The sequence below is a fragment of the Pipra filicauda genome, unplaced genomic scaffold (assembly GCF_003945595.2).
Source record: "Pipra filicauda isolate LSUMZ 115617 unplaced genomic scaffold, ASM394559v2 scaffold68_size4259465_pilon, whole genome shotgun sequence".
NCBI lineage: Eukaryota > Metazoa > Chordata > Aves > Passeriformes > Pipridae > Pipra > Pipra filicauda.
The window spans coordinates 3,639,721-3,664,861 of record NW_024104853.1 but is presented as its reverse complement, the minus strand read 5'-3'; the positions used below and the strand labels follow the sequence as shown (position 1 = coordinate 3,664,861).

General features: G+C 39.1%; 1 protein-coding gene across 1 annotated transcript in view; it reads right to left on the bottom strand.

Moving 5' to 3' along the window:
* LOC114003910 (granulocyte-macrophage colony-stimulating factor receptor subunit alpha-like) overlaps window positions 1–24,635 on the bottom strand; it is a 30,306-nt gene extending 5,671 nt beyond the window's left edge. Inside the window, exons 1-9 of the mRNA XM_027751306.2 lie at window positions 24,547–24,635; window positions 19,625–19,754; window positions 19,358–19,533; window positions 18,472–18,611; window positions 17,285–17,323; window positions 16,404–16,527; window positions 5,537–5,666; window positions 5,270–5,445; window positions 3,817–3,956 (exon numbers count right to left, since the gene is read on the bottom strand). Coding sequence (XP_027607107.1) covers window positions 3,817–3,956; window positions 5,270–5,445; window positions 5,537–5,666; window positions 16,404–16,527; window positions 17,285–17,323; window positions 18,472–18,611; window positions 19,358–19,533; window positions 19,625–19,752 — 1,053 coding nt within the window. The 5' untranslated portion in view covers window positions 19,753–19,754; window positions 24,547–24,635. The remainder of the gene's footprint in view (window positions 1–3,816; window positions 3,957–5,269; window positions 5,446–5,536; window positions 5,667–16,403; window positions 16,528–17,284; window positions 17,324–18,471; window positions 18,612–19,357; window positions 19,534–19,624; window positions 19,755–24,546) is intronic.
* Between the last annotated feature and the right edge of the window lie 506 nt (window positions 24,636–25,141).

Sequence of the window (25,141 nt, the reverse complement as noted above, 5' to 3'; positions counted from 1 at the left end):
ATTGTTTTCTTTTGGATGAAAATATTTGGGAACTGACATGGATTCACAGTTATTTTAGGCTGCCCTCCAACTACATTTTTGACAAGTAGAATAGAATATGCTCATTTTTTCTGAATAGCCATAATAACTGGTGTGTAATGTGGTGACCACACACAACAAATGACTGCAGATATTATAATCTCCATTAGACTACCAGAGTTATGTATTTTTGTAATTATTTTGAAATACTCCATTTTAAAACAAAACTAAATTTATCCAGACTTGTTTTATGAAATAATTGCATGCATGCTCATGTGGCATCTGAACATGAGGCTGTTCAGCTTGGAGATGAGAAGGCTCCAGGGAGACCTTACAGTGCCTTCTAGTACCTAAAGGGTCCCTCAGGAAGGCTGGAGAAGACTTTTCGCAAGGTATGTAGTGATAGCACGTGGAGGTTTGGCCTTAAGCTGAAGGATCGTAGGTTTAGATTAGATATTAGGAAGCAAGTATTTACTGTGAGGGTGGCGAGGCACTGGAACAGGTTGCCCAAAGAAGTTGTGGATGCCCCATTCCTGGAAGTTTTCAAGGCCAGGCTGCATGGAGCTCTGAGCAACCTGGTCGAGTGGAAGGTGCCTCTGCCCATGGCAGGGGTTTGGAATTAGATGATATTTAATGTCCCTTCCATCCTAAACTATTCTAAGATTTTATAAGGCAAGCTGCTGTCCATGACAGCTTCTAGTACTTGCAAACAAGCTACCTTATGCACAGGGATCAGTCTAGGTGAAAGTATAACAAAATGCAGTTCCAGAAGGACAATTGGTCTTTTGCAAACTTTAGAAGAGAGACACCACAATTAAAAAAATAGAGAAAATGTGTATGATAGTTAAAAAGAACTCCTACAGGGAATGATGCCACTGATCAACAGACCTGACCTGATGGAGGTCTATTGCTTACCAGGGGCTAGGATCCAGGATGCTGCATAAGGACAGCCAGACTTGTCTGGCTGTTGAACCTCTTGCTGCTCTTCTGTGAGGACACCAATGATATGCCTAGGGGCAATCTGAAAGGTTTCAAGGGTGATTGTAGATCACTGGGGGGATGGTGAAGAGCAGAAAGTCCAGATGGTGTCTCCTCAGTCCTTCTAGTGAGACGAAAAGGCTTGAGCAGAATTCCAGTTATCCAGCAAGTCAACACCTGGCTGAGTAACTGGTGTTATAGGCAGGGTTTTGTCTTCTACAACCTTGGGACCCTTTTTGAGAAACAGGGGCTACTGAGCAGACATGGGATACATTTCACCAAGGGGGGCAATAGTGTCCTTGAAAACAGGCTTGGTAACCTGATCCTTCTGCTGTGTATAAAGGAGTGCTGTGTATGCATAGAGCTCTGTCTCGAATGATGAACCAGTAAGATAACTTGTGAGTAGGCAACAGAGCACAGACCAGCACAGATGTTAATGTAGTAGGTCTTTGTTTCAGATCTCCTGATCGAGAAAAGGAAGCAGATTGGACCCTCTTCAGGCAGCTTGAGAAAAATACAGCCGCAGGCCTTGGTACTCAAGGGAAAGCATTGCGACTGGCAGAGGTCAGTTTTATCCTGCCACCTGGACCAAACATACAGCCACATGTTTTTTTTTGAACACTTCCAGGCATGGTGAATCCATCACTTCCCTGCTCAAATGCCTGACCACCCTTTCAGTGAAGAAATTTTCCTAATATCCAGTCTAAACCTCCTCTAGTGCAACTTGAGACCATTTCCTCTTGTCCTGTTACTTGTTCCTTGGGAGAAAAGATCAACCCCGCTACAACATCTTTACAGGCAGGTGTAGAAGGCATTCTTCCTCCTGAGCCTCCTTTTCTCCAGGCTAAACAACCCCAGTTCCCTCAGCTGCTCCTCATAAAACTTGTGATTCAGGCTCTTAACCAGCTTCATTGTCCTACTCTGGACACACCTGAGTGGTCCGTTTCCGTGTGCAGAAAATCAATCAAGTGTGCCAGGTGAGCATTGCAGGACATGAAGCTTGAGTCTGAGCTCAGAGACAAAAAGGAATTTATACAAAAGGAGAATGGATTTGGGAGAAATACAAAGATATCATCTGCTTATATAGAAATAGAGTCAAGAAAGAAAAAGCTCAGCTGGAGTTAAGAGTAGTGAGGAAGGTGAACACAAGAAAGTTTTTTATGAGTTCATTGACATTAAGAAAGGTTAAGAAGAAAGCAGGCCTGTTGCTTACAGAGTTGGGGGAAACTAGTTACAAAGGACGTGGGGGAGGTATTTGGTGACTTTTTAGCTCAGTTCACTGGTGAGGTTTGCCTTTGGGTTTCTCAGATATCCTGATCTATAAAGCCTTAAAAAAACCTCCATACCTGAAGAAGAAACATTTTTTCAGACATGAGAAAATACGATTGAAATGATATTACTCATGGAGTTATCCTTTTTTTGTGTGTGCATTTGCTCCCAATGCAAATAACTTCAATTGTGAAAAATAAAGTTTAAAGGCCGACTGTAGTACAACATTTGTTGGTCATAGTGTATTGGTAAAGAAATACAAGTTTAGACCAGGCAGTGGTAAAGCAATAAATTTTGCAGAAGAATTTTTTATGGATAAATCCTCCAAAGACATGATTATAGCTGCATCTTATAGTCTCAAGGGAGCCTATGCTGCTCAATTGCTGGAGTAATTGTTGGACCTTGACATAATTAATAAAGTGAAAACTGCTACTTATTATTAAAAAAAGCTCAGAAGTTCAGACAAGGTGTGAAATTCAATATTCTTTATAAAATGAATATAAGTCATATTAAAAAGATGTTAAAAAGTGTGTATTGCTTTTTTGCAATTGACTTTTATTCCAGTGCCACATGGAGTTTTCAATAAGGTTTCTTTGTTGCAATAGCCAAGTAATTCAGAGGAATATTGCTGTTTCATTGCAGTTAGTTGGGCTTGCAAGAAAACTTATCATGAAAAAGCAAGCTCAATCCAGACTAAGAAATTCCAAATTTCAGAAATCTAGGGAAGGCCTTCAATGAGCCACTAAGTGACCAAATCTGGCAGTAGTTCAGGAAGGTTTTTCCTTTGTAGTCACTATCTGCCACCCTGTGGTCTTTTGCCGCAATTATACCACAGTTACAGCTGTTTACATATACTCTAGCAGCGGAACACAGCAAGCTCATTCCTTCCCTATTGTTGCAAAAAGACTTATAAGGTCAAGGTCTTGAATTTCTGTAGCTTATATCATTCCCCCAGTAACCCGTGCTTAATCACACTGCCTTTCTACTTTCTCTCACATTTATTTTCCTTTTATTTAGGATTATGAATCTTCAACGAGTGTGATGCTTATGTCTGGGTAAGCTATTTGCATTTCATATATAGAGAAATTCACCTCCATCAACTCAAACTTGTTAAGTGAATGTATATTTCTCTTTTCACTATTTAAAGCCCAGCTCTGCCCTTTCACAGCTATGCAGTCACTACTGGAAAGACTCCAATCCAGGGCAATTCCAACAGGTTTTACTGAAAGAAGTGCTTTTTCTCAGTGTTGTCACAGATAAAGCTGTGATATGTTCAACTCTTGATTAACCAAGTTTCTCCTCTGGGACTGTCTCCGTTACGTAGTATATCTCCAGCAATATCTCACTCAAGAGAGCAGGAATAAAAAAAGAATAAAAGGTGACAGTATGGCATAACAGGATCCTCAAGAGGCACAGCCACCAAGGAATATGGTGCTGCATGTGAGGAAGACTGCACCATACAAGAGAAAATTATTTTCTTTTCATCCATATGTACTGGTAAATGCAAACATATGAATTAATGTTAAACATAGGTGAAGAAATTCCTCTTACCTTATACTTTATGTTGATTTCATATTCAAAACACTTGTCTTTGTTAGAGTGACTTATTTGGGGTCGTTGCCATTGAATTATGCAATCATTTTTATTTCCATCACAGTTGACAGTGATATTTGATGGAGGCATGAGCTTTTCTGAAATGACACAACCAAGAATCCAAATAATTAAAATCGCTTGACCCCTTTTTGCTCTGATGAGAGTAAAATTACAAGTAACACCTCTATGAAGAAAGATACTCATTTGTATCTATTTTTCTTAGGACTTGTCAGAAATAGTTGGAAGACCAATGTTTTCTAAATCATGTCCACAGGATCAGAAAAAAAAAAAAAAGAAATTAAGCCAGGGAAGATTATATAGGAGCATGCAAAGATACAAACCCCTTTCATTTTCTAGATGAATAAAGTAGAGTACTGTCTTTTTTCTGAAAGAATGTTTATAACTGTGGATGAACTAGCTGCTGCTAACCCAGAGTAAGTAAGAAGTAAGACATTCAATACACTTTTTTGTCTTTAAGCCTCCTCACAACAATACTTCTGTCACATGACGGTGTTGGTTTCTTGATGTTGTGAACTATACAGTTTACTCCCCTTGCAAAAGAAATAGCCATACAAATTTAAGAAAGACACTTCAGTTTTAATAATTTAGGCAACTTTTTCATGTATCTCCCCTAACTTCACAAGCAAAAATATGAGGACCTTTATATTTTGATCATTGCCAAGGACTTGATTATTGGAACAGCAAAAGACAGTCACTCACAGCAGAAAGGGTGACAAAAGGCTGGTGCAGGAAAGCTTAATTTCAGCTAGATTACTACTTCACATCAATCTTTAGGGATAGGCCTGGCCTATTTGTGATGGGCTACTTGGTCAAAGAACAGTCTTGTTTCATCTGCTGTGAGTGACATTACATTTTGAAGACAATACCAAAACCAATGTGACAATGCCAATGAGACTTTACCACAGTAGAAGTAATTGCACAGGATACTTTCAAGTAGAGCACTACATGTGAAAGCTCTGTTGTATCTGTATTAATTAATTTAATCAGGGCTATGATGCCACTCTGTGTCATCCCCACTGGCAATGAAAAGCAGAAATCTGTGCTCAGATAAACTTCTAAAAAGTCTCCTCTGTTGAAAAATATTTGGCCATCACTGGAAGGACATCAGGGGAAAGTACAGTTTTTTAAGTCTTGTGAACCTTCCTTGAGAAAAACCTAAAACCAATAAGGGTAGATTGCTAAAGAATCTGAGGCAGATTTCAGCTGTGGAGCTTTCTTGCTTAATTTCCCTCATTGCTCTTTTGCTTGGGGAATAGCTTTTCTTGAAGATGCCACAGTCTATTACTTTCATCTCTAGGTGAGAGAGGGTTCATGGTTCCTTCTCAAGGATAAATACTCTACTCTTCTCATGCAATATTGAAAATAAAGACAAAATAAATTATTTACTTACCAATTTTATACAGTTCAATGTACTCATCATAGAACTGGATCAGGGAGTTTTTGCTAGACCCATTAACCAGGAAGTAAGCTTTTTCAATCTCTATCCTCACATTTTGGAATCTACATCCCATGTTTCTGCCGTTTTCGTCTTTAATGTAAAGCTCACATTCCATCTGTCCATCATCTCTGTATAAAGCAAGGTATTTTCATTAAACACGGGTAGTGTGATGTGTTGAATGAGAACTCAGGCTTCCCTGACTCAAGCAGACCTACTTACCTTGAGTTCTGCCAGTAGAGAAAATACTGTGTATCTGCTGGAGCACCCCTTCCTGCCTGCCAAGTGCAGTTCATGAGGCAAATGTTATAAATCACACAGGAGAAATTTTCAATGGCTGACCCATTCATGCCTGCAAATAGAGGAATATCTGTGATGAGGAAAACTAATGTGATTCCTCCAGTCTGGAGGATCATGGCACATGCTTAGCTGTGTTAGACACCTGCAAGTCCAGTTAGTTATTACTTGGGTTAGGAATGACATATTTCATTCTGGGTACTAACACTGAAGGATATTTTCACTGACAGACTCAATGAAGAATTTTTTATGGATAAATCCTCCAAAGATATGATTATAGATGCAACAAAACAATTTGTGTGCTGATTTGTAAAGCTGGTGATCTCAGGAGCAATGCATAAACCTTACAGACGTACATTTGGTGGATACTATATTAAGGTCTAAAGATTGGTTACCTGTCTGCTGTATACAAAGTTTAGGATTAATAGATGTCAGGCAGGTGGGTAAACAGCTGCAAAAAGAAAACATCAAAATGGGTCACATCAGTATCATTCAACTCAAGTTACCCAGTATATAAGTTTGCTGAGGGTATTAGTTCTTTGCTTTCGAGGGTATAGATTAGATACAAGGAAGAAAACCTTCACTGTGAGGGCAGTGAGGTGCTGGAACAGGTTGCCCAGAGAACTTGTTGCACCATCCTTGGGAGCGTTCAAGGCCACTTGGGGCATTGAGCAACCTGATCTAGTGGAAGGTGTCTCTGCCCATGGTGGGATTGGAACTAGATGATCTTCAAGGTTCTTTCCAACCCAAATCATTCCATGATCATAATTCTATGATCTAGGAGCACTGTCTAACTTCTACAAATCCAGTATCAAATCCAGTAAAAAAATAAAAATTGTGTCTAGGACCTTTCTTAACAGGCAGCAGGTACTTTATTTGCAAAAAAACCCCCTCCATTCAACTTCACTCCATATACTCCTCTGACACCTTGTTATATATTTGCCTAGGATATCCTCTCCAGTCCCGGACTTCCTAAAGTCTCAGTGAATACCTCAGCAAACAGAACAGTTGGAAAGAAAAAGGTAGACCTACCTTCTATTTCAAAATGTCTTTATTTCATTTATCTTTCTGTCATAGTCTTCAGGTTCAGAGAAGATGGAAAGACTGTATTTTAAAGGGCTGTATAGCTACAAAAAGGGCTGTCTTCCTCCCTTGTGTTTGGGGAACTGTCTTAGCATCGGAAGTGTTGCAAAATACAATGTTCATCACTTCCCTCCTGATTCATAGCAAATTTATGTAAATGCTTAACTCATGATTGCATATAACACTAACAAGCAGTTAGCTTGTTAAATTTTCCTTTCTGTTTTACAGAGTATGCTGCTGCTTGAGAATCCAGCAAGTGCATAAAAATATTTTCTTTTACGTGTATTTCTCTCTAGCTTTAAGCAATACTGAAGAAGTACAAAGCATCTCTCAATATAAGACATCTCTGGGGGATGGGGGGTGGGGGATGGGGGTTCCCCATGGAGGGCACCAGGACAAGACCTAGCAGCCCCATCCCATCCCACCCCCAATCCAGATCAAGGGGACCCAGGGCAGCCCCAACCCCTGCAATCAGGCACCTCCTTTAGGACTGGGGTGGGTCATGGGCCTGCAGGTGTGCCTGGCTCGGTGGGGCCCATGGCTGGATGGGGCAGGGCTGTGAGGAGCTGGAGACTGTCCCTTCTGTGGTGTTGCTGATGGACCAGAGGGTCTGAGAGGGCGTCCAGGGCTCTGAGCAGGGAAGCTCTGGAGGACTGGGTGGCAATAGTCAGGTCTGTGGGGGCACTCAGGAAGATGACAATGCAAATTACAAAAGTTCTTTAAGTGGAAAAAGAGGATTTCAAATCTTGGGTATGAATTTGTGCTGGTTAAACCTTGACAGAAATCTTCAAATAATATATATCACTATCAAAAACTGTGATGTGGGTTTGCCCTCAGTCCATTTCTCCAAGTATGAAAAAAGCCAAACCACAAACCACTAAAACAGACAGAAATTGCAGGTAGTAAGCATCCAAATGCAAATAGCTACTCAAGGCCCTGATGCTGAGCGTTTGTTACCTTCTCATGTCACAGCTGTGCATCTTCTAAAGAAGAAGGTTATTATAAACAATATAAAATGTCAAAAGTTCCCTTATACCTCAAAAGGCTTTGCTTCACAGAAGGCAATGTAATTTGCTAAATATGGAGATTTATAATCCATGTAAAGTAATTTTATTTCTTCACATGTTGAAATTGAAGCATCACTAGAAAACATGACATTTTCAAACAGCAAGGTATGTCAAGATTTTCCTCTTAAAAACAGGCAGATCCGTTCTGCTCGGAGTTAGAAATATAGGAGAGAGAACAACCCATGTACTTCTCTACCACTCCCATTTCTTGGCTACTATATTTGGAAAAATTCACCTGCTGCCCAGCACCCTTTCAGGATGCTCCAGGAATTGCTTTTTTTTAAAAATCCCCCAGTCATTCCTATCCCACTGAACATATAGTTCATATATGTCAGCTATTCATACCTAACTGAGATAGAGATATTTCCAAGAGAGGAAGCTAAAGATAGTGCAGTGCTGACTTTCCTTGGGGACAAAAAGGCCTACTTTCTAGAGACCCAGAAATGAGTCTAATGAGTATTTCTGCTTCCTTGATTCCAACTAGAGTGTGGATTGATGACTGAAGAGCTATAAGTGGGCAGTTCTTTTCCAGGTTCGTTCTCTTACATTAATTGTAAATATTAATTATACTGAGCTGTCACTGAGACCAGCCAACACCATATAGTGGATATCTGACCTGCTTTCTTCTCCACAGCTCATATATTATGAAGGGAACAAGTGTAGCAAAGCAAGTTGTGGTGGGTTCCTGGGGCTGGGTTTTGGTAGCGGGGCAGGGGGCTACAGGAGTGGCTTTTGTTAGAAGTTGCTAGAAACTTTCCCTGTCCAGTGGAGCAATTGCCAGCCAGCTCCAGGACATGCTTCTTGCCACTGGCCAAGGCCAAGACAATCAAGAGTGATAGTAACACCTCTGTGATAACATATTTAAGAACAGAAAGTTGCACAGAAAGAATTCCAGTCAGGGAAGAGCAGAGTGAGAACATGGGAATAACAAAGTAGACACCAAGGTCAGTGCAGAAGGAGGGGCAGGAGGTGCTCCAGACTCCAGAGCTGAGGCCCCTGCAGCCTGTGGTGCAGACCATGGTGGAGCAGCTGTGCCCCTGCAGCCCATGGAGGACCATCGGGGTGCAGAGACCCACCTGCAGCCCATGGAGGAACCCATGCTGGAGTAGGTGGATGCATGAAGGAGGCTGTGACACCGTGGGAGGCCCAGGATAGAGCAGGGTCCTGCCAGAGACCTGCAGCCCATGGAGAAGGAAGCCCAAGCTGGAGCAGGTTTTTCTCGGATAGGACTTGTAGCCCCTGTGAGGGACCCATGCGGGTACAGCTCATTCATGAAGGACTGCACCCCAGAAACAACAACTGACTATAACCCCCATTCCTTATCCTCCTGCACCGCTGGGGGGGAGGAGGGAGAACATGCAAGGAAGGAGGGGGTGGGGGAAGGTGTTTTTAAGATTGTTTTATTTCTCACTCTCTGGCTTTTATTCTGTTAGTAATAAATTTAATTAATATCCCCACTTTGATTCTGTTTTACCCATGAAGGTAATCAATCACTGACCTCTCCCAGCTCTTATCTCAAGTCATGAATCCTTTGCTGTTTTTTTTTTTCTCTCCTCTGTCTAGTTGCAGAGGGGAGCGAGAGAGTGGCTTTAGTGGGTACCTGGCATCTGTCCAGGTTCAACCCACTGCACAAGTCTATTCATATTAGAAACTTTTTTACTTCAAAACTATTTTCTATCAAAAAAAAAAAAAAGAGGAAAAAGTACCTGCTCACATGCAGTACTAAAAGAGCGAGGAATGTGCTAATAGAGCCAGGCATGAATCAAAAATCAACCTGTTAAATGACACCGTATGATTGTGTTTGTGCATTTGATCATGTCTGTTAATGACTATTTTGTTGATTGAGGAGATGAACAACTCACTTTGAACATCCAGAACTTAAAAAACTCCAGTCATCCATAGAGATGAGAGAATCATGAGAGAATCAACAGAGCCTGACCTGATCTTTTGTGGTTTCAGAGGTAAAAGTCTAAGGCAATGGTGGCTTTATAAGGACCAGTTCATTGACATTCACTCTCTTCGTGTGCTAGTAGAGAATAAAAATGTGATAAAGTTTTTCTGAAGCACAGTTATGAAGCTAAGAGTGGGAATTAAGAGCAAATAGATGGATATTCTACCAAAAAGTAGATTTAGTCAAAGAAGCAACTCTTTTTGGTAAGAATCACTATGACTATCCCTATCATATTATAGATGTCAACAGAAAAAGCAAGTGAAAGCTAAGACATAAGCTGGGCCTATGACAGTAATTCAGAGGAAAAAGCAGTCCATTGTCCAAAGTTTCAATGTACTTACAGATTAAAGAAATTCCATGCTTATCCATGTAGGTATTTTTTGAGCACTTACTGTGCTGTAAAGACAGAAGAAAGGACTTCTGATCACAAAGAATGAAAAACCCTACAGTGTGCTGTGTTCTTCTCTTTGGAAGAAAACACTCAATTTTGTGTGATGGTAACATTGCATTTTGTGTGCTCTCTCAGATTTTATATCTCTGCAACAAAATGAAGAAGACTGGGTTTTAAGGATTTGGGTACTTTGCTTTTAAACTGGAATATACTGCAGTAGAACAATCCAAACAGCCCATAAAAAAAGACAGTGGTATTACTGCAGAAAAGGGAACTGTTCTATTTAGGGGATTTCTTTGCTTCTCTATATTTAAAGCAAGTCTTTACCTGCAGCTTTCAAAAATGCAAACAAATTAAAAAAAAATTAAAAATTCCCAAGCAAAGCTGGTGTTACTGCTGGTGTTACCAAAGTCTGTTATCTTTCAGAGGCCAGAAAAGTAGTGTCGAGTAGCCTCTCTATGATCCAGAAGCTGGAAGTGAAATGAGAAGAGAAAGAAGAAGACAGGAGAAACCTAGGTGGAGACGCTAGGGCTGTTTACAGACTTTTGGCCCTACTGGGAGTAAAATCACTGCAGGAGCAGAATTAAACTCAACCTTTCTTAAAAGTCACAAAAGCTTGAAGAATAATTTATTGCTCCAACAACAGTAGGAGTGTTCAAAAGAACTGACGGGTATTTTGTTATGCTGGTTACAGCTTTTGTGTGTGTCACAAAAGCACGAATGGTAGACAAGAGCTTCAGTTTAGTCCTTGCAGCAAGAACTTTCTAGTTTTTGGCAAATGTTTTTATCCACAGAACAGAGGAACAGCTATAGGAGACCAGAGAAAAAGGACTTCTATATGGGTGAACATTCAAGCCACTTGATTAAAAGGTTGTAAAATCTGACCATCCTTTCCCATAGATTTTTATATTGGGTCTTTGACCAGGGATGGGAAAATGACACCTTAGTCCCCCACCTACTCCCACCTGCACTGTTTCATGGATATGATTTATGGTTTTCTCATAATGGTAATTATGGGTGCTGGTAATGAACAAGTTTTCTTAATGGCTTTGCAGTCTCTGCAGCTTTCATAGTGAAAGCAGTGGGGATGTAAGGCATGCACCAATGGCCATGATCAACACTGAGTGAAGTAGGATGGAGAGAATCCAGTAGACTATATCTATTTAATTGCCCTTAGATTAAAGTAAGCTTTGGCCTTAGTTGTCCACTTCTGATGCAGGTACTTTTATCTTTTGGCAGTTAGAGCTTAAGTAGAAGGATCCTCCTCTGATTCTTCTTCCAAAGGATATTCAAAAGAAATTTTTATTGAAAACTTATTTAGAAACACAGAACCATAGAAAAATTTCGTTTCAAAGATTACCTTGAAGGTAATCTTGTCTAGTGGAATTTTATCACCCTGAGAGGACTTTATTTACCGTGAGAGTATTTCAGCTACTTGAGATGACTTTAACCATCCTGAGACCTGATGGAATTGAGAATCAGAGAATATCCTGAGTTGAAAGGGACCCACAGGGATCATCAAGTCCAGCTCTTGATCTTGAAGAGGACAGCCCCTGGAATCACACCATGTGCCTGAGGGTATTGTCCAGCTTCTTGATCTCTGGCAGACTTGGTGCTGTGACCACTTCCCTCAGGAGCTTGTTCCAGTGCCCAACCTCCCTCTGGGTGAAGAACCCTTTCCTAAAATCTAACCTAAACCTCCCCTGACACAGCTTCATGCAGTTCCTTGGGTCCTATCGCTGGTCGCCACAGAGAAGAGGTCAGTGCCTGTCTATTTCCCCTCACGAGGAAGTCGTAACTGCAATGAGGTCTCCCCCCCCTTCTCCAGGCTGAACAGACCAAGTGACCTCAGCTGCTCCCAGTATGGCTTCGCCTCTAAGCCCTTCTACATCTCAATAGACCTCCATTGGGTTCTTTATGTCTTTTTACTATTGTGGTGCCCCAAGCTACACCAAGGTGAGGCCACATCAGTGCAGAGCAGAGTGGGACAATCCCCTCCCTCGACTGGCTGGTGATGCTTTGCCTGATGCCCCCCAGGACACAGTTGGCCCTCCTGGCTGCCAGGGCACTGCTGACTCATATTCAACTTTATTCAAATGGAAGGTCAAAACTGATGGGTTTTTCTCACATCTCCTTATTAATTGGAAGATTCAAGATGTGATGCTTCTATTTCATCCAGGTGTTATAAACCCACTCAACTAGCCTGTACTATTTGCAGCTAGCAAGTAGCAGGCTTCCGCTGGAGAGTTTGAAAGTTCCATTTCCAACACTTCCCACTCCACACATATACACATAATTATCTGCTACCTGTTAGAAATCACATATTAAGTAATTTTTTCATCTAACACAGATATGAAGGGATTAAGAATGGAAGGAAATTTTTGGTTTTATAAATGTCAGTGAGCAACATGCTGTGCTGAGGGATGTAGCAACACAGATTAAAGGCAACAAGTAGACTTAGAAAACTATCATGAGCTCTTTAATAATACCATTTTGTATGAGGAAATGATCTTTCTTAAGAGGTTTAATCTTGGCTAGTTTTCAGTAAGTTTTCATACAGCTGACAAATTTTTATTCCTGATCACAGTATCAATACAGCTGTACCTTTTTCAAGACATTGAACCCCTGGGGATCTTGAATAAACCCCTTAAGTTTCGTTGTTCTTCTTTTGAATGATGTTGGAAAACAGTATAATAACTTCCAAGGCAGTACTGAAATATTTTTGCTGAAACACTGCAGTATTTATCATAAGAAGAAACAGAAGTAGTCCAAAACCTCAAAATGTTTATGGAAAATGCAATCAAATACAAAGAGGCTTTTAAAGACAGGCTCTTGGGGAATTGTCTCTACAGACAATGCTATTCTCACTGCTTGCAAGAGTAAGAGAATATGAAAAGCCTGTTAACTTCTGCCAACAACATATATGTGCTTGAAAAATATCAAGTTGCTCGTTTCACTTGCATTCCATTACATCACTTCTTCAATCTCTATTATTTCTTCAGTTTCATGGTTTATTAACAGATTCTCATATTCTGCCTATTAAAGGAAGAATAAAACATTTCATTAGTGTTTCAGGCATGAGATTAGCCACAAAGTCATGATTTATGAATCTCCTGTCATTCAAAGAGTTGTTATTATATAAAAGCTGTAGTAGGACTCTGTCAATGAGAACACCGAAATAGACACGTCTAGATCTTCTCCCCATGTTGAGCTCACCAAAGAGGAACAAAAGATTTTTCAACTCTGTATTGGTTTTGTATTTTTGTGGCCAGGTTTTGGTAGCAGGGAGTCTACAGGGGTGGCTTCTGTGAGAAGCTGCTAGAAGCTCCCCCCATGTCCAGTAGAGCCAATGCCAGCTGGCTCCCGAATGGACCCACTGCTGCCCAAGGCCAAGACAATCTGGCATGATAGTAACACCTCTGTGATAACATTTTTAAGAAGGGGAAAAAGTTATTGCAAAAATGAAATTTCAGCAAAAGAAGAGCAGAATGAGAACATGTGAACAACAATGCAGACACCAAGGTCAGTGCAGAAGGAGAAGGAGGAGGTGCTCCAGGTACCGGAGCTGAGGGTCCCCTGCAGCCTGTGGTGCAGACCAGGGCTGTCCCCCTGCAGCCCATGGAGGACCACGGGGGTGCAGAGATCCACCTGCAGCCCATGGAGGAGACCCACACCATGGCAGGTGGATGCCCAAAGGAGGCTGTAACCCCGTGGGAGGCCTGTGCTGGAGCAGGGTTCTGGTAGGGACCTGCTGACCTGTGGGGAGAGGAACCCACACTGGAGCAGGTTTTCCTGGCAGGACTTGTGGCCCTGTGGGGGACCCACACTGGAGCAGCCTGTGCCTGAAGGACTGTACCCTGTGGAAAAGTGACCCATGTTGCAGCTGTTTGTGAAGAACTGTTGCTCCTGGGATGGACTTGTGTTGGAGAAATTAGTGAATGACTGTCTCCTGTGGGAGGGACCCCCCGCTGGAGCAGGGGGTGTCCTCCATGACTCCTCTCCCTGAGCAGCGGCAGGAACACCCTGTGATGAACTGACCATAACCCCCATTACCCATCTCTCTGCACCACTGTGGGGGGATGAGGTCGAAATTGGGAAGGAGGTAGGGGCAGGGGAAAGGATTTTTTAAGATTTATTTTACTTCCCATTCTCCAGCTCTGATTCTGTTAGTAATAAATTTAATTAATATCCCCTCTTTGGGTCTGTTTTGCCCATGATGGTAATCAGTGAGTGATCTCTCCTGGTCCTTCTCTGAACTCATGAACCCTATATTACATTTTCTCTCCTCTGTCCAGTTACAGAGGGAAGTGAGAGAGTGGCTTTGGTAGGTACCTGGCGTCCAGCCAGCGTCAACCCACTACAAACGCAAAAGACAGAAAACTCCTATTTTAAAACATAGAAGAGTTAACACGATGAAGGAAAAGGACTTAAAAGGATTTATAAAGGCTCACCAGTACTTCAGTGTGTCCCTGTGGACAAATTTGAGTTTCCAGACCTGCCTGTAGCCAACTTAAAACAAACTGGAACATGCTGTCTAGATGGGCAGTTCCTGCAATGTTTGTGTATTTGTTCCTTCTCACTAGTCCTTCCAGCTTTCTACCTAAGTAAGCACCTCTGAACTCTCTGTTCTACTTTCTTGCTTACCATACCGTAGAAACTTTTCCTCCTCTAGCATTATTACCAAATACTAACATGGGGTTCAACACCTTCTACGGCAAAATGATTGTAGAATTCTTTGTCCCTTCTTTCCCTGTCTGATTCTGCATTATTATTGCACTGAGAAGCTTAGGGTCAGCACTATTCAAGTGATAGCTTATGGTTTATAGGGAGGGCAGGGTGAAACTGTATTTTCTCCAGTGCTCCATGTAGACGAATGACAATTTTTTCATAATGGAAAAGGTAAAACAGAATATTTATTTGCATATGGACCTTCTCTTTCCATACCACAGGAACAAGAAGAAGAAAGAAAAATGATTCTTGCTTGTGTGCATCTTTCTGACACTTAGGTCATACCTTCAAGACTGAACTTGACCTCAATTTTTAAGTTTCAGACAAATGGAAAGAAAACGTACCTGGAAATCCACTGGACAGGCCTCATGGAATGGGTCTCTTGGCTGTGGTACTGTAGCAGATGTTTTTTTCAAATAAACCCTTCTACAGTGACATAAAGTGTTGGTGAAGAAAAGACTTAGTGTGCAAACATATGAACACATACTCTATAATAATGCTCCCGAGGTATTATTTTATTCCTCTCAGACAAAAGTAGTATTCCTCTAAGTCAAAAGTAGCTAAACGTTATGTAGGCTGAATACAATGTTATAATTTCATTGTTCAGAATTTGGATGACAATAATTTATTTTATGACTTACTAAAGCCTCATAAGAAGTTGGGTTTTTAAGTATATGGAAGGGTTATATCGTCAAAACATGAAAACAATTTCATGGACCACACATCTACATTGGAGGGTCTGATGTCAGGAAAGTGACACCAAGGTAAAGCTTTGTCCTAGTATTGGAAAGCATTGTCTTATATTAAACAAGTCGATAAGAATGTTGGGAATCAGAAATATAAAACCCACTTGAGGAACATCCAACAGGTCATGATTCCTAGTATAGTTCAGTGTTGATTTCCCCCCCTCCCTCACTTCCTTTAAAAAGAAGCCAGAAATTTTCCACTGGGGGAAAAGGTGTTATTTTAACTTCAGAATAAAAATTTTGTGCAAGAAATGAGGCTTACACTGTGCAGAGAAAAAGTGCAAGACTTGCTGCCAGCCCCGGTATCAGAAATAAAGTATATGATGAAGTAGATGTAAATTGTTGTTTTCCTGAAAGTCAAACAATCATCAAAGTGTTGGTTAGCATCACAGGACAGGAATGATTGCACAGCTATTTGCAATCTGCTTTGCAGGAGTCAAGCACTGTATGAAGTGATGACTTTAGCACCTCATTGCTCTGTAGCATGTGAAGGAATAGGATGGTTAACAGTATGTGGACTATCTGCAGTAACATGAGACCTGAGGAGCTGAGCCCTACAGAGTATTGAAAAATCCAAGAGATGGAAGAAGTGACAACAGACCTCAAAATGGTCTGCTTTATTCACTAACCCCTTGCAAGAAGCACTGTCACACCAGAATGCTTGGAAAACTCCCTCATATTAAGAGACATGCCAGTTCTCCACCTCTCTTTGCCCTAGCAAATTAATGGGCAATTATCAATGTGCTTCCATCTGTAAGGATGAAGTAATAAATGAGGCAGACAAGGGTTAAACGAACTTGGTCAAGGAAGTGATTTTCATTCTTACCAAACTCCACAGGTGTACTCCACTCTCCCCAACTTGGGCTCACTAAACAAATGCCTGTGTCAGTTGCTCTGATTTTGACGCTGTACCTTTTTTCTGCGCGGAAGTTCTCGTAGAGGTAGGAGTGCTGCAATGCAAAACAACTGGACTGAGAATTTTTTATTATTTTTATATTATTATGAGAAAATTTCACTTATGTCTCTGTGGACAGACTAGAGTGAAATAACAAATAGAAAAATATCCCTTAATAAGTTAGATTGTTTCATCCTAATTCCTTTTGTTTAAACATTTTTGTTATTGATAATATGAAGATGAAATTTGCTATGTGCTTCCCTGGATCCCTAGGCTATGCTAAACAATAGGACTTTAGGGGAAAAATTTTTTAGAGATCTGACATTCCCTTACTGTGGATGTTTTTGAAACTGAAGTAGAGTTTGACATCCAGATTATACAGATGTGAAAACCTGATTTTTTTTAAGTCCATCTATATACTGGCTTAATCTTTCAGGTGATATTTTTTTGCCTCTTCCATCTCAATCCCTTCCAGATGCCATTAATAAAGAAGAAATTTGCCACATTTTGTGTATCTGTTACACAGAATCATGATCCATATTTATACATATATATCTGAATATTCTAGGAAGTACAAAAGAATGTAAAATAGAAGATTTTGTGAAGTAATATGAAGTTCCACATTTGCAGGTGTTTTTGTACCATGTTTTATAAACGATAGTTTAAAATTTTGGATTTAGAAAACTTATCAATAAAGAACATATGTAGTACACTGAAACTGATAATGTGAAACCAAACCAATTTGTTTGGAGGATTCTGTAATATAGAAGAAGTTTCAAAAAAGAATAAATGTTAGATTAATATAGACTTACTGTTTTAGATGTGGTGTTGAAGTTTTTCTCAGGATCAGCCTAGCAAAAAGAGAAAAGTTTAATTTTTAAGATTATTTATTTTGCTACCGTATAATAACGAGCCCTCTCTCATGAATATTTGATTTTCATGAAAAAAACTTGTATCTAATATCTTAAATGCCTTCTTTTAAAGACCACAAAGTTAAGCTATTCTTCCACTACATGATTTTTCCTCACCACAGTTGCTTTGAAATATTGTACTTCTTAAATTTGATTACAGAATTGAGTATCAAAGCACTAAACAAAAAAGGCTCAGGTTTAGAACCAATTAAAATTTTATGTTTTACTTGTACAAAACAAAGTATCTAAAACTTACTAGTAAACTCAGACAATATTATTACCATTAGTTTTTTTGCCTGTGTGGCTTTTATACTCTTAAACATTTAGTTTAGCTATGTTACGTCTCCTTTTTTTTAAATTTTTTTTTAAATTTTTTATTTTTTACTGTTGGAACAACAAACTCACAAATATTTCCACAAATATTTTGAAGTTTGTTTTTTTTTTTTTCTTTTAATGATGTAATACTTCAAAATACTTGCAGGTACTGAAATTTATAATGACATCTGTATACAGCTGAGACCTGGAAAGCCACTTTAAGTTAAAAACCAAAGAACTCAGAACTTACTAAAACCCCACAATGAACAGATGCTCTGTGACTGCCTCTTACATCTGATTGTGACAGCTGTGGTGCAACCATCTTGATTATGTATGCTGCAGGCTTACTCTAGAGAAACATAAACTCCTAAAGTCCTTCAGCAACACAGGCTGGTGTCAGTAAATGGAGGCAATAGGAGAAGAAGGCAAGGTTGGATACACAAAAGACAAAATGAAAAGTACAGGCACCCAGGTGGAGATATCTAAGACTCCATTCTCTTATATGAGCTAGAATAGGTATTCTCCCTCAGTATGGGGAATTCCTTGCCCAGTTGTTTTAAGCACCAACTGTGCAGTGGACTGAAAGCATTCCTTCAGTTTGCTGCCCCTCTTTGTGAGTAATAGCAGTCCTCAGCTCATGTGTAAGAGAGGCACTACACATAAAAACAAGAGATTAGTTACGTAGGCGAAGAGAACACAGTACTGGTTGTATGGTGCTATGTGTGGGAATACAGACATAATAAAATACTATTAAAAGTCATAATTATTCTTACCTTGTTTTCTATGACAATTTCATATTTGAAACAACTGCTTCTTTTCACATGACTTGTGTGAGGTGGTTGCCACTGAATATTACATGTATGAGAAGCTTCTCTACAGTTCACAGTGACATTTAATGGAGGGGTGAGTTTTTCTACGATAATATAATCAGAAATACTATTGATTAATAATAGCTCTCTTCACTCTGCCTTTTTAAAAATATAGGTAGATGTTCAAGCAACTGGTCTAAATAGATATAATGCAGCTTTAGCAGAATTACTATATTCTCCCCATATTTTGAAGCATGACTCCCTGGTTTAGCACTCCAGTTGAGGAGACTGGAGCATCAGCAACAACAGTAAGTAAAATTAAAAAACACAAGCCATTTATTAGATTTTACTGAATTCAACATATAATCTGTATGTGTTTGTTTTTCTTAGTCTTTTTTAATACTGTGTTCATATAAAATAGAAATAATATTTTTTTATCAACAACATTCTTCCATTTAAAAAAAAATGAAGGCTTTTGCTCACATTGTTAAGGTAACTGGTTCTTTTTTATTTGTAGATGCACAGAATTATGAGATAATAAGACCAACATCTAGATAGTCCCACTCAGGCATCCTTAACTAGTTAATCCCAAAAGATGATGCCTTTCTTTCACAGAATAAATATTGTACTGAAATGCTCATGATTCTCCAACCCATGATTGTCTCTATACTCCTTAGTTTTTGTTCATTTTTATACTTTAGACTTTTCAGACATCAGGGCTGGAGAAAAGGAAAAAAACACCTGTTATGAGGAGCAGTATTTTAAAAACATATGCTTTTTCCCAGGCATGAATTCCTCATTCTTTTAGCATAAAACTAGAAATAAAATAATAATAATAAAAAATCCTTACCAATTTTGTATAGCATAATCTTCTTCTCATATGACTGAATGTTTTGTCCACTTCTAGATCCATTTACCAGGAAATAAGCATACTTATATGCTATTGTCACATTTTGGAATCGACATCCTGTGTTCCTTCCCCAATTATCTTTGATGTAATTCTGGCACCCTGTGACATCTTCTTTCCTTTACATGAAATATCGTATCAGCTAAATATTGACAATGTAACATATCAGACCAGAAAGAAAATTCCCTAGATTCAAACAGACCTACTTACTCTGAGGGCCTCCAGTACAGAAAATACTGGGTATCTCTTGTAGCAGTCCTGCCCACATGCCACGTGCAGTTCATGAAGGACACATTAAAAATGACACAGACAAAATTTTCAATGGCTGTCCCATTCATTTCTGCAAACACAGAAAGAATATCCCATGTCCACTCTGCAGAAAGACTGTATAAGTGCTCAAGTAACGCAAATCTCTGCAGGCTCATTTAATAATTTTTAGCTACCTGCTTAGTAAATCCAACTGCATATTGTTTGGGTCTTGTAGTTTTGTACTTACTTGAAGATGGCAACTATTTTATTTCTGTTGAGCAATGAGGATTATCTACCATTGTTCCAGATGTGACTGGGATTTAATCAAGTCTTTAATAAATTCAAGCACTGTGATTTAGTGGAAGCTAATAACAAAGACAGTCACCATGGTGTCCTTTGTTTAGATCCCCTGTTTAACTAATGCCCAGTCTACAATGGAATATAAATTCTACAACTATGAGCAAGGCAATTTCTCTCTCCTGTGCTTAAGTGCTCCGACTCTTGGTTGACTTACAAAGCACTACTGATTTAAAAAAAGGTGTCCACTGCTTTCTTCTGTGCGGCAGCTGGTTGATTACAACCTAACCCTGAGACTGCTTCCTGAAGCTAGTACCTGCAGAAGTGTTATGATTTCAAAGACAGAATGGCATATTTTTAAATCATGAATTGGAAATGATTGCTAATCTGCTTCAGTAGTTTGGATTCAAGAGTAGGGTGAATTTTGTTTGCACTGAACTTGATAGAAGGAGGCCTGAATATTCATATAACTAGTGTAAAATCAAGACGAAATTGAAGCAGAAGTTGATAGCTTGCTTAAGTTAAAAGACTATTCAGGTTACCTACTCACAACCTGAATGCATTTCTCATGTGTTTTTTCCCTACCGAAAGGTGAGATCTCCAACAGGAAATGATAATCATTCGGTACCCTTCTTGAGAACTATCAATGTGAATTGAAGGACTGGGTCATAGCTTCCCAAGTCCAATCACTTTTCATTGAGTTTAAGCACCACATGTACCACCTTTACACGCACCTTTCCAGTCAGCCCTAGAAATCCACATCCAATTTTTACACCTTTGGAAATAAAGAGGAATTTTTCAAGAGACAAGAAAACTGTCAGAGTACTCCTGGATTTCTGGAAAATTTCCTCCCTTCCAAGAGGAAGGTTGAAACTTGGTTCAGCAGCATTTCTTTCAACAGCATTGTTGGCTTAAGCATTTCCTGTCCTTCCCCATCCTCCATGGCTCTGTCCTGATTCCATCCTGCATCCTTGGCTGTGCTAGTGCCACTCCTTGTGGAGCCTTGTAGTGAGTAGTATTGAATATGTGATCACCATTAAAACTAATGCTCCTCCCAGCACTTTTTTTTTTAACCTGGCTTAACATCCTTTACCACAAACAGTGGAGCAAGCTCATCTGAGATGACAGTGTGGGTTAAGCAACAAAGACCCAGAGAAGAGCTATCTAAGCTATTTCTGCTACTGTAAGAAATATTGACCCTTATCTAGTCACTAAATGTATCAAAACTCTCAGCATAGAGTTGTTTATATCCAGTTTATGTGTGAGTTCATATACATAACAAACTACTTTTGAGAGTACAGTTATTACGGTACTGTGGTGAGGTGATGGAGAGCTTTGATCAGTTCTCTGGTCTGCCACAGATTCAGTTTATGACCCTAGGTCAATCAAGTCTGTGTACTTCACTTCCTCATTTACAAAACAAATAAATTTCCTTTCTATCAAGAAATTGCCAGGCAAATGCAGCAGCCTGAAGTACGCTTGCAGGTGCTGTCCAAAGGTCTTAGAGAGATGGGCTTCCTTAAGCCTTTACCAGTGCTGCAAATCTAAAGAAAAAAGGGTTATTCTAATTTCAAATCAGTTCACAACCTGGTTCACCTGTAGATCAACAAGCAGTTGAATTACCAGCAACAAAGAAACAGGGTGAAAGGAACTCCTAAAATGGCATTGTGGTCAAGGAAAAAGCAAATAAAACTACATCCTTGGACTCTTCAGCGATGACCTCAGGTTTTTATATTCAAGAAAAGCATATATAGAGATATTCTCAGAAGTTCTTTAATAAGCCCAAGTTCTACAGCCAGAACATTACTCTGTCTACAAAACAGTCCTGATCATCTGCACAGTGTCATGTTCTTACCAACATTAGGCACATGCTGTGAAGATCACTCAGATATGTACGAGTCTCTCTACACCATTTGTTGACAGGACATTTTTTCCCAAGTTTTGAGGGCATTTATTTTTCATTTTTTTATTTATTCACATTTCTGTGGTTATGCCAAAGAAAGTGTAGCAGAACAGATAAGTATGGTTATCCTTCCTGTAATGTTTATTTTTGAGCCTACTGTATTCACTCACAGTGTCAGCATTACAGTTTTATTTTTAGCAACACCTGAAATAGAACTAAGTCTTCATGACACATTTATCTCACATTATTTCAAAGAGAGACTGACATTTTTCTGTTTCCAGCTTATATCTGAGGTCTAGCTAAATTTATTTAGTGTCCTTTTGCTGAACCACTCCTCTTTGACAAAACCAATATTTGTCACTTATTTGGAAGGATTGTACTCTCATTATCCTTTTCTGTGAGCTGTGATGCAAAGAACAGTTTCTCTGTATTGTACTTTTCTTTCTGAATTGTCTCCTATACTATTTGATGATGATAATAAATGCATATAGAAGTATGCTAATATCCTCAGAAGTATCCTTTGTTTCATACATGGATAACTTATTTTCCCATATTTTACTATCTTTAGCTATATTTGAAATGTTTCTTGACATTCTTTCCATGAAAGAAGCAAGCTACTCAACTGAGTGAAATGTGATGACTGCACCCAACTGCATAAAAACCCACTGTTTTGAGCACACAGAATACTTTTATTTATTTACACCTCTTGAGTCAATATATCTCCATCACTTGTGCAGACGTTAGAAAAATGTAGGAGTATTAGCTTCAGAAAAATATCAAAGCAAAGAAAATTTGGCTCTGCAATCCTTTGTGGGAGACAATATTATTAATATGGGAGGACAGGATCGCACCTTTGGGTCTTGAGCAAAAGAGAATTTCTACTTTTATTCAGTAATTCTTAAATAAAAACCACATAAATTTCTCTTGACTCTTGGACATAAAGGAACAGATAATTTTTTATGGATTGTAAATAACATGCTTGCTATTGGAAATGAATAAAAGGAAATTAAAATATTTTAAGCTTTTAACCTAACTCTGAAGATGCTGTCAGGTGGAATGGGGTGGAGTTCATCTTACCTAAACTTATCCAAAAGCTGTATAGATATGCTCACAGGAGAACCAGTAATTCCATATGGCCTTAACATTGTCTGAGAAAACGCAGCTACTTAAGACATGGTTTATTCAACCTAGTCCAGAACAAGAGAAATGTAGGTTGCACTATATTTATTTTCTGCCATTTGCTGAAAAGATAGTCCAGGGCAACCTTCCCAGAGGAATCTCTAACTCTGAGCTATCCACTTGGGTCAGGTAAATCCAAGATGATTAATTCCTTTTCTTTTTTACATCATCTGGAATCCATATTTAAGTACTAAACAGAAATGCTGCAACTATTATTTCCTCAACTGATAACTGCAAATTTTTTATTGAAAATACCTTTTTCTTCTCTTTCTTATACCTGTGCAAATATCAAGTGCTTTTTCTCTTTAGAAAAACAGGTGCGATGGAGGAACTGGGAATTGTATTGTTTTCCCCAGAGGTGTTTCAAACTTTCTTTCACATCTCAAATAATTCCTGTGCAGATTATTGATCAAAATCTTAAGGAAACTTAGAGTATTTCTGTGTGAAGTTGTTTCCTTCCTTACTGTAGCTTATAAGGTTTCTATGGAAATCGGCTACTGCTGGACTCTATGCTACAGCACAAGTCACTCTCAGTTACTTCTCACAGAAGCTTGAATTCTGACACATGTCCACAGGTCATGTTAGGAATTCAGAAGCTGAAATCCTACTGCAGTGGCTATTCTCATCCAAGTTGATTACAAAGGTGGTTAGATAAGGATAAAAACTTGTCCAATAGCCTTTTGATTATGAGTAACATATAACCATGGATTTCATAATGTTTTTATACTGCTATGATTTTTGTAATTAATGAAAAGGAAGGTTTGTAAATAAAAAAACCTGCAAAACATACACTTCTTTTTATATGACTAATTTTTTTTAAGGGAAAATCTGTGTTAGGTATAGTAATTAAGACTAAACCTCTGAGATTTATTTCCCAGCTTTGGCTCTGAAAGAATTCGAAAACTATTTTTGTCAGTGGGAATATATAAAATGGAATTATTGCTTACATGTTGGTTGTGCTATGAAGGTAAAATTATGCCTACATGCCTGTGACATTTTCAGAGAACTGTGTGTATGTGAAATCTTCTACTTCACTATTAAAATTGTAAAGGAGAAAGGACACTGTCATGTTCCCATTCTGCTCTTGCCAAAATACAGTACTCCTAAAAGGGACTCATTCTGCATAGTAATTTTCTCTATGGATATAAAGTTCTAAAATCCAAACATTTCCAGTCTGACTGTTTTCAAGAAAAAGTGACCTAGGCATTCTTCAACACTGTAATGCAGGTCTTAACATAAGAAAAATGCTTCTATATGGATAAGGCTAGTAACACTGGGAACTGCTAATTTTAAAATATATTTGTACTATTATTTTCAGACTGTATTGGCTAAGACAAAAGCATGCATTTGCAGGTAGTGTCCGTTCGCACCTGACAGTTATTTTAACATTAAAACTAGCAGAAATAACAAAGTTAAGTATTTCTTTGCCTAGCTGCTTTGGAGGAAAAGAAAAATAGAAAAGAATATAGAAAAGAAAAATAGACAAAGACAAAAGTAAACTTACCTTCTCCTTGAAAACCTCTTTCCCTGTGGCCGTTACAGTAACAGAGCACAAAAAAGGCAGAAACTATGAATTTGTCCTAGTGGTATATTTTTGCACGCTTTGAGAGTATGATTTCGTGATTGAGTTCTTCTGAACTCATGTTACAGAGTGCAAAAATCCCGCCTACATCTTACTCATTTCCCTTACCATGTGGTGTTACTTCTGTAACACAATGGGGAGACAACAAGGAGCTACAGACAGACAAAAAGGTCAGAATAGAAGGACTTTTCATGACTTCATTCACATAATTTTCACTCATTTCTCTCACACATTTTTCATATAGATATTTGTACAGGGCACCACCTGAAAACTAGATGAATATATGAGTCTTCCTTATGCCTCAAGTATAGATCAGGTACCTTTGCTTAAAGCCACGCCACTGTTTTCTGCTAATTGCTTTGGATCACCTCCCTGCACAGGAGTATAAGCCCAGTGTTTTGGCCTTCAAACAGCTGTTCCCAGCTTTGCACTAGCCAGCCTCATTTCCTGTAGATGGGTAACAAACCAATGTCACCAGTCTCAACAACTTTCCTACTTGACACATATACACATTTTT